Here is a 9998-nt window from a genome sequence, read left to right as displayed (position 1 = left end):
AGAATGTTTAGATATTTATACTAGAAAACAAGACAAAAATACAAAATATTTTTTCCGGTGTGTCTGACTGTATAGGCCTCAAGTTTTTTATATGTTGAACACTCATTTATTTGTACCTTTTAGTGTAAACATTGCACTTAAGTATTGCCAAACAAGTGATCCAGGACAAATCCTTCAGTGTTTTTTGGCTTTTCAATATAGTGGTTCATCAATGGATGTTTTTAAATTACAAATTCGTAATTTTTACATATGGTCCGCCCAATCTTGAACATTTTCTAACATTGTAGATTTAAAGCGTTTGCTAATTTTTAAGCAAACAAATTGGCAGACAGTCCATAGTTTTGTTCATAGCTTAACGCTCGACGCAAACTGCAGCTTGGCTCCGGGGTTGACCACTCGCTAAACAGCTCATGGTGGAACATTCCAGAGCCTTTGGAGTGAGCCAGAGAGGAGGAGGAGGAGGAGATGTGGGGGGTAACGGCTCTGCGATTGTTGGATGAGGGTGGAAAAGGGTGTGTGTGTTAGGGGGGTAGGGATGGGGAATTGGTATCAAGGCAAAAAATTCCTTGCTGAAAAACCTCACCTCACACTTGCTGCGACAGTTAATGGCCCCCAACACATGTGCACACACACACACATGCTCGCACCTCGGCCCAAACTTAAGGGCCTAACCCCCACTCGTCTTCTCATCCTCAGGGTCTGACCAGCATGATGGATGTCAGGCCCGCCTACCACGCAACCCTTTTGTGTTGGTTATGTGACCCAGCAGCATTGGCAGGGCCATGCCCCCAACGCCGCAGCAAGCTGCAATGAAGGGCATTTCCATTTTCTGGGAAAAAGAGGATATTGTGGCAGTGTAAAGGCCTTTCCACACCGAGCGCGAAAAAGCGAAATGAATATCGTACTCGCTGGAATAAAACAATAGATTTCTATGGATGCTTCCACACAGACTGCGAACATTCGCGCACCGAAAATGCCGTTTTTTTTTTTTTTTTCGAACCAGTCCGACGAATCTTTCAGTTACGCAAAGTGAAAACACGGGCCGTCCAATAAGATTTGAGCATTACATCACGTGGCTAGAGCAACTGCTGTTACCCAAAAGGTCGACGCGGTGGCGCTAAAAGCTCAGAAGACTGTATTGAGCACGAGCGTAAAAACACCGAAGTAGAGGACTTTCAACCAACATACAAAGAATGTGGATGTCGAGATGTTGTTGTCGTTGGTGTCTATATTTATATTCATACGATATATTTTCTGTATATGTTTTCATGCAGGTCATATGGATGTGCTCCATAGCCATACCGTCCTATCGTCAGATCGCCGATACACGATATTATCGAGCCAATTTATTTAATTATTAACTTACTTAGTTTCATAGCTGGAGAGTGAACCAACTCCAGGCCAGTGTACGGCTAAAAGCAGCCTAATGTTAGTGTAATCCATTAACTGCACATTATATATTTTCAGTCAAGTAGCATATGAATGTCATGTCATAAAATATTTTTAATATGACTGAATTTGTATTTAACTTGATCACAATTTAATAAAAACATTGTATGTTACTAATTATAATGCTTACATTTCCTTAGTTATTCAAACAGCAGCTACAGAAAACAAGCAAAGAACATTAACATTACCAAAGAACATCATCACTGACTTCAGTCTAGGGCAAGTATATGCACTTTAAAAAACAGTCCCGTTATAATCAGTGAAGCTATCTCTTATACTTACATTGCACGTACATCTGCACTTTGTTGTTTATGATGAGAGAATTCACAAGAGAGCTGAATTCAGTCAGCGCGCTTGTGCAATAAACAACAAAACTCCGGTGTTTCAGCGATGACTCATTTGCATGCCTCTGATTGGCCATTGCGTTCATAAACTCAATGTAATCGTAATTGGTTATAACGCGCAACACTATAAAAAGTAATATGATTGGACAAATAAGCCCTAATATTAATTAGATAATAATACTAGCCTAATAATAATAATAATAATAATAATAATTGTCTTGATATCGTCAAAGGCATCAGCGATACTTCATACTACATACTACACGATACTTACATCTATCGGCACAACCCTAATCTGAGCCATAAATGCAATGTTACTAATCACTCTGAAGCTGCAGGAAAATCATATCATGACAATGCCAGAGTGGCTGATGCCACCAGAAGAACATGTACAGCTCATAAAATCAACAGCAGTTGACAGAGAAAATGAGAAAAAGAAGTCTATTTCACATCTTTAAGAGCCCTCCAAAAGTTGGGCGCTGGAAAAACATCTTCTAAACCATAACAAAGTAATAGTGATTTATATAGACCAATTCGGAGTTTGCAAACAGTAATGACATTTTTTTGTTTTTTTTTTGTGGGCGGAGCATATCTGTTGGTAGAAAATGACAGTTTTCAAGTAGCAGTCTATGGAAGCCATGGAATAAAAGAATAAAAAAAGGTAAATTTGAGTATACATTTCAAATTTCTGACTTTATCGCAATTAATCTCTTAGAAGTGTGAGATTATATCTCACAATTCTGATAAGAAAAATCAACTCGTCATTCTCCCTTTTCCCCTCGGATCAGAATTATGAGTTTGTATCTCACACTTCTGGCTTTTTTCCTCATAACTGACAAACTCACTATTGTTGAGTTAAATTGAGTTTTAAAGTCTGAACTAGGATATTTAAACTTGTATGTGCTAGGGGGGAAAAAAAGTCAGAATTGTGAGATAAAATAAATGTTATGTCAAATATTTTAGGTTTAAATAGTATTTCATGCTGTAACTTTAGGGCTAATACAATATGTCCCCTATGAACAGCATATGTGAATATTATGTAGACCTATTAAACCTTTGTAAATCAAATTTATGCTTTAAAAGTAGAGTAATCATAGCAGGTTTTATCCATAGTCTGTCTGTTTTTTTTGCGTTTAGTTTCAAATGGCATATTTGATGACAGTATTCTATACAAATGATTTGCATTCTGATTCTGACATCCAAAGGCACAACAATACATTTTTTCTCTTATTCCATGGGTTTTACCCGTTTCCCTCCACTTGTTACCAGTGTTTTTTCTGCTACCACAATGCGCACGCAGCTGAAAGTGATGTAACTGTGATGTCTACTCCAAATAGGTCTATGTATTCTCGATGTAGTCAGAATATATGATTACTATATAATGGCCACCTGGAGAATAATACTTTAGGATCCTGATGGTGTAATTACAGCATCTACCAGCAGGGGCTAACTAGACCATGTTATCAGACCAAACCTTTCCTGTGTCCCTTTGTGACATGGTAGAATTGGAGAAAGTTGTACTGCTCTTTTCAGCTTGGTTATTGGTCATACAGTATTCTCTTATTGGAAACATGTTCTTGCTGTCATCATTGTGGTCCTTTCTTGTCATATGTTTTGCCTTTTGTGGCCCCAAATCCCTATCATTTGGAGGGTTAACTTGCAGCTAAGAAACTGTGCTGCCCTGTTCCTGGGTATGTTTACTTGCTGCAGTCTAAGATTAGTGAATTGAAAGTGACCTATATTTCTAGTAGGCCTTGGCAGTCACAGTCATTTGAATCAGAAATTAACTCCAGTGCTTTTTTTCCTGTGTTGTTGTTGTTGTTGTTTAGTGAATACACTGTTGAACATTAGGATGTGTGCATATTGAAATGTATGTTTTCTCACATTTGTGGTATGAAAAAATCCATCGGGTTTGATTGATAGTATGTCATTCACTTAAAACAACAAAAGTTAAACTTTTTCTGAGAGGGGATGGGGTGTGAGGACGCTCCGTAAACAGAATGAAAGGCTGTAAAAGCCTATTTGAAAGTAGCTCAGTCATCAGAGACAGACATAAAAGCAGCTCTTCTCTTTTGTACTGTAAGTGAAAAGACGTTTAAAGATAGAAGGTCAATAGGCAGTTTTTTTTGTTATTTTAGTATAGTAACTAAATTGAGGTTGACTTCTGTGGTTCTTAAAAGCTGTTGTTTTTTCTTTACAGATGCTCTGATGCCTGAAACCATTAAGGACATTAAATACTTATAATGAACTGATGATAATGTCCATCAAAAAGTTCTCAGTGGATGTTCAATAAGAGTGGATAACTATCATAATTAATCAGGACTCTCACTGGAGACTAAGTAGACAGAACCATGGCTAGCAAGAGGAAGTCGACCATTCCATGCATGATTCCTGTAAAAGCCATGCATCTGCAGGATGACTTTGAGCGGGACAGACTGTCCCCTTCAACCAAGGACATTGGCTTTTCCGTTACAGAGGAAGCAAGTGGAAAAAGCAGTCAAAGTTTGGATGAGTCCTCTGGGCAAGAAGCAGGTGATACCCATAAAGATGGCGGTATTTACATTTGTAGGCCATGTAACTTTGAGACCCAGGACCTAAATCTTTTCCTTGATCATGTCTACATTGGACACCTAGATTTCCGCATTGACCCTTGTTTCCTTTGTGTGGATTGCGGGATTAGTGCAGCAAAATTTGAGGGCTTGGCACTGCACAATGCCCGTGTCCATCCGAGTACAATAAACACCACACTTCAGCTCAAAAAGAAGGACAATAGAATCATAGTAGAGCAGCGTCTTTGCGTGGAACCTTGTGAAAGCACTAGCTCTAAAGAATCTGAGATATCCATCACCAAGACACCAATCATGAAAATGCTGAAGGGTAAATCAGAACCCAAAAGAATTGTAGTTTCCCACCCTGCAACTGATGACCCTCCCCCCGTTATTACCAAAGTGGTGGAGAAAAGTGACTCTCCTGCAGTTACAGTCACTCATGTGCCCACTATTGTACACAATGGAGCAGCCAGCAAAGTTGCCTTGCCATCGGCCATACAGATTGTGAATGGCTCTGGGGCTTTGCCCATGCTGAAGACAGCTGTTACACAAGTCGTATCCGTTGTGCAGAACAGAAGTCTCAATCAACAATCTGCTCCAATCACTGTCTCCTCATCCCACTCCTCTTCGGCATCCTCATCATCAAGTACTAGGAATCTTCCAAAAGTAATGATCCCCATGAGCAGCATTCCTACTTACAGTGCATTCATGGACAATAGCAGTTTCTTAAAGACATCCTTTAGCAAGTTCCCTTATCCAACCAAGGCTGAGCTTTGCTACCTTACTGTAGTCACCAAGTATCCCGAGGAGCAGATCAAGATCTGGTTCACAGCACAAAGGCTGAAACAAGGAATCAGCTGGTCTCCAGAAGAAATAGAAGATGCCCGCAGAAAAATGTTCAATACAATCATACAGGCAGCACCTTCAAACGGCCAACAGCAACGTCAGACCCACCACACCACTACTCAACAAACTATCACAGTTCTGGGCACAACCGGCATCCCTCATATCTTACAAGGTAGACTTGTTGGGCAAGGAGGGGTTATTGTCACCCAGCCAATGATGGCTAATGGAATTCAGGTCAGCAGTGCCCCTGTTGCATTAGCCATAACACCTAAACCTCAGGCTGCTGCAAAGCCTACTATGCTGGCCAGACCCACCGCAGCCCTGGTAGCCGATAAAGGAATCAGCATGGTTTTAGGCACTGTTGGTAGCAGCAGTAGTGGAAATTGCAGTAGTAGCAGCAGCAGCAATGCTAGTACTAGCAGCGGTTCAAGCAGTATTAGTAGTACTAGCAGCTTATGTAGCCAGGCTAGTGTAATCAGTATTGGTAGCTGCAGCCCTGCTAAGTCAAATAGCAACAGTAAAGTTAAGGTCAATACACCGGGTACTAATGCCACTTGCATTCAAAGCAATGGTAACATTGTGAAAAGTGAGGGTAAAGGCAATTCTGAGGCTAAAAGCAACATTAACAGCAAGGACATTGTTTCAGCTGCCAGTACCACTCCAGCCACGACCTCTGCATCTACGACTACAACAGATAGTGCCGTACCAAGTAAATCAGACTCTCCTATGTCTATGAACTCCCGTATATTCCCCACCACTAACTTCCTGGACCCCAGCTTTAACAAAACCAAGAAGTCACAGGAACAGCTGGCAGCCTTAAAGGAGAGCTTCCTTGTTAGCCAGTTTCCTAATCAAGAGGAAGTAGACCGACTTATAAGCCTAACTGGTCTGTCTGTACGTGAAGTGCGGAAATGGTTCAGTGACCGCCGCTACCACTTCCGGAATCTGAAGGGTTCAAGGTCAAGTGGCGGAGGTCAAACTGTTACTAGTGGTAGCCTTTCCCAACTGGAGACTCTTGCTGCTGTGGACCTGTCCGAAAACAGTACACCCCCAGAGAGGCCCAAAACTCCCCAGCAGTCACCTCTCAGCCCCTCACAGACATCATCCCCGCCAACTCCAACACGGCGTCCTCCACGACCCCCATCGCCAGATTTCACGGCGATACGGTACAAAGAGCGAGAGCCCCACCAGGTTCGTGCTTTGGAGGCCAGCTTTGCACAGGACCCAGATCCACCTAGTGAAGAAGTTGACCGGTTAAGAATAGAAACAAAGATGACTCGCCGTGAGATCCACGGTTGGTTTGCTGAGCGACGGAGGAGGGTAGCAGCAGAGAAGAAGAAAGAGGAAGCTGAGAGGGCAGAAAGGGAAGATGATGATCTGGTGGGAGAAGCAGAGGAGCATCGAATAAACAAGGAAAAAAACGGCAATGAGGAGATGCATGAAGCTGAAGATTCCTGCAAGGAAACACAAGACAAAGAGGAGCAACAGAAGGATGAGACCGGTACTGAGCCGAAAGTTAACCCTATCAAAATCAATCTCAAAATGCTGAAAGTTACTGAATCTAATGGAAAAGGTGAACCCGAGGGCAGTCAACTGAATGAGGCTACCAAGGTGGCACAATCTATCTCTCAGACAGCTGTTCCTCAGACCTCCCCATACCGAGGTAAGAAGACGCCCGAACAGCTCCACCTGCTGAAGCAAGTCTTTGCACGCACCCACTGGCCCAGTAGTCCCCAGTACAATGAGCTGATAACTAAAACGGGCCTACCGCGACCAGAGGTGGTACGTTGGTTTGGAGATTGCCGCTATGTCCTGAAAAACGGCCAGCTCAAGTGGCTTGAGAGTTACCAGACCATGGTAGATGAGGAAGACTTCCAGAAAGATAACATTGGTGTCCTAAAGGAGCACCTAGACAAACATGGTAAACTAGATGAGACTAAGTTGGAGGAGATTGTCACATCAAGTGGGTTAGGTGAGGAATCAATCCGGCGGTGGTTTGCAAATAAGATGACACTTTTATTGGAGGAAAGGAACTCTGAGAGCACAGGAGGTGTGATGACTGAATCATCATCTGCAACCCCAACTGAAGCTGCTCCGGCGTCACAGCATCCAGACCATGAAGATGTAAAGGTGGAGCAGTCAGGAAGCAGCCTAATCTCTAAGGATCAAACCACGAAGTCAGTAGTCGAGATATCAGCAAATACTAAACAAGGTGATTAATGTTCTGCCATTTTAGCCATTTATTTTATAGCTTATTTGAGGATGGGATTAGCCCTTAGATTGTTTCCAGTATGAGGTTGTTTTTGTGTTTAATACTTGTGTTTCTTTTCACAGAGTCTGACTGAAGAGGAGAGTGGATGTATGAATGAATGTGAAGCGATATCAGCCCATGGGATTACAGCACATGTGGCCTTTAATTGAAGGCTTTTTTTAAACAAATGACATATTATACTTTAACAGGAGCACTGGATAACATCTCTGCAAAAACAAAAACTCTCCCCCCAATTAATATTCCCTTTTTCTCCAAGAGTTACTAGCTGTCCCACTGTTCAAGACATGTGGATTATCAAAGGTCAGGATGCACCCCTTCACCAGCCAGCTGCTTTTCTTATTTGGATAGGATAGAGGGGAAAACAGACCATGTCTTTGTGAAGTGATAGACCCAAGTTGAAGTCCATGGAGAAGTTTTTCTTGGATGTGAATTTCCTATCGTTTTCTTCTGGGGAGGAATTACCATTTTTAGGGGACTTATGGTGGTACAAAGCGCAAACTGCACAGCTCTCATTGAGCCCGTTTGTGTTTCTTAAAATATGACTGAAATAATTGCACCTCAGAGAGGTTGAGTTATATGCTGTAGGTGAGCATCAATACCATGGCACATTTTCTTTTTTTGAAATGTCATTGAAAGTAAAAGAAACCCATACAATCATGATTACTTGTGTCAAAACAGATTCACCAGTGTGAACGCTTAGGTTTGTATGATTTTTACAAATATTATTTGCAGAATAAATTTAATATAAAAAATGGTCATGGATTTTCCAACTTGAAAAGAAAAACATCACCTTTTCATTGTTGAATAAGTACTTTATTCTCAGGCTTGATTATGTTTCATATGAAAAGCAAAATTAAAACGTATACTTCCTCCAATATAGCATAGGCACATTACAGAAAGGCTTGGTTTGTAAATAAGAACATTGGTAACAAAACGCTGATGCAAGAAAGCATAGAAAATGTCATACATGTCCAACGGAATCTTCCGTTGATGTATATATGTATACATACACCAAGGCACATGAAAGATGATGCAAGAAAACAGCAGAAACTAATTTACAGACTGGAGAAGGGCTACAGAAGTACAAGGAAAGGGATTAACACTGAAAACAAATTGAGGGAATGTTGGCTAATTAGGAATAAATGTAAGGAAACTTGAGCGAATTCCCTCTGAAGGACTTTGGCATTGTCTTTTCCTCTCAAAGCTCAGGAAGTGATTATGGTCCTTGTGTCTTTCTGTACTATTTCTAGATTGCATAATGCAATTTGCTATACACTAAAAAAAAAGAGAATTTATGCATGCATCCAAAGGCGCAAGCTGGTTGCTTGAATTGCATATCCCTCCATGTTAAAATGCCCCTTGTTTACAATTAGTTAGCATTCCTGTATATGCCCAGTCTGGGGAAATTGAGGAGTAAATTCTGGAGCATCTTTCAGACTCTGAGCTGTCATGCACAGAACCAAATAAATACTGTGACAATACTGCCATAACATAGCAGCCACAAGGCAAAAAAGAGGGGAAAACTGGCAAACAAGTTCTCCATGGTCACCCTGCTCCATTAAAACACACCTGGACCCCATGGTCAAACGGAGAGCAAGGTAAAGCATCAGTAATGGAAAAATAATGCAACAGCATCACAATGGCTTCTCATATGGCTGTTAGACACTAAATGATTCTCAGAACTAGATGGCATGTGTATTTGTGCAGTCCGGTAACATCTCAACCTCTACTGGCTAAACGAGAACTGCATGAAACTTATCAGAGCTACAATAAATATGGCCTTGTTTTTACTGTACATCAACTGTAAATACTGAGGTTTAGCAGTCTTAGCCTGTTTATCGATCAATGACAGTCTGTATTAGGGCAATACTATAGCATAACACAAAACTAAATGACAGCTTGGCACAAGGTATACATCTAAAGAAAGACTGACCAAAATGCCCCCATACTCCTGCCCACAGAAGAAGAAAAAAAACAAAACATATCCATAACATTTTCAGAATTATTCAACGCTCAGGGTGTTCTACTAACCCAATGAACTGAGACAGACTTATTTTGGTCCCAATGTTTTGTATAAACCACCTGCAGAGTCTACCTTTGGCTTTCTTTAAACAGACATCATGGTTAACACGCTACTAAATCATACATAAAATGTCCTCCCTATTTTGATCTGATAAGACAAAACATAATAAAAAGCCTTCAGGAACAAGACTTCTCAATTGCTAAAATTGAGATAAATCACAGAAATGGTGTTGGAGGAATAAAACGTTCTGAAATGAGATGGTTGAAGTCCTGTAAACTAAATACACAACGTTTCTGATGCTCCCATAGCCTGAAAACCCCACCGGAGCTGTTTGTGAATTAAAGTCCACCCGTGCAGACTGGCAAAACATAAAACAAGGAGAGTGATATTGCTCTCTGGTCACTTGATAACGTCGTAACTTTGTTTAAAAAAAATAAAGGTTGTTAAAGGTCGAAGAATGTCTTCCTGATGCTCAGACAGCGACTGCTTCAATGAGATCTCCCATACTGCCACCT

The 9998-nt window shown here is 41.1% G+C and overlaps 1 protein-coding gene and 1 long non-coding RNA gene across 2 annotated transcripts; one reads left to right on the top strand and one right to left on the bottom strand.

Annotated features, from left to right (window-relative positions):
• The first annotated feature begins 3998 nt into the window (after positions 1 to 3998).
• On the top strand, positions 3999 to 8001 carry LOC107663202 (zinc fingers and homeoboxes protein 3-like). Its single transcript, XM_016453379.1, has 2 exons — positions 3999 to 7400; positions 7523 to 8001. Exons 1-2 carry the CDS (start codon positions 4145 to 4147, stop codon positions 7531 to 7533), a joined length of 3267 nt encoding a protein of 1088 aa, XP_016308865.1. The 5' UTR covers positions 3999 to 4144; the 3' UTR covers positions 7534 to 8001.
• An 80-nt stretch (positions 8002 to 8081) lies between these two features.
• On the bottom strand, positions 8082 to 9992 carry LOC107663204 (uncharacterized). Its single transcript, XR_001631303.1, has 2 exons — positions 9833 to 9992; positions 8082 to 9776 (listed from the first exon to the last, which is right to left on the bottom strand). It is a non-coding gene; the product is annotated as an uncharacterized LOC107663204 (long non-coding RNA).
• Between the last annotated feature and the right edge of the window lie 6 nt (positions 9993 to 9998).

The sequence above is a fragment of the Sinocyclocheilus anshuiensis genome, unplaced genomic scaffold (genome assembly GCF_001515605.1).
Source record: "Sinocyclocheilus anshuiensis isolate Anshui unplaced genomic scaffold, SAMN03320099.WGS_v1.1 scaffold2253, whole genome shotgun sequence".
NCBI classification, from domain to species: domain Eukaryota; kingdom Metazoa; phylum Chordata; class Actinopteri; order Cypriniformes; family Cyprinidae; genus Sinocyclocheilus; species Sinocyclocheilus anshuiensis.
The sequence above is the reverse complement of the archived record's forward strand: the minus strand, read 5'-3'. Positions and strand labels throughout refer to the sequence as shown.

Excerpts from the sequence above, each read along its gene's own strand:
- LOC107663202 (XM_016453379.1), top strand. The coding sequence starts at position 4,145 with ATGGCTAGCAAGAGGAAGTCGACCATTCCATGCATGATTCCTGTAAAA.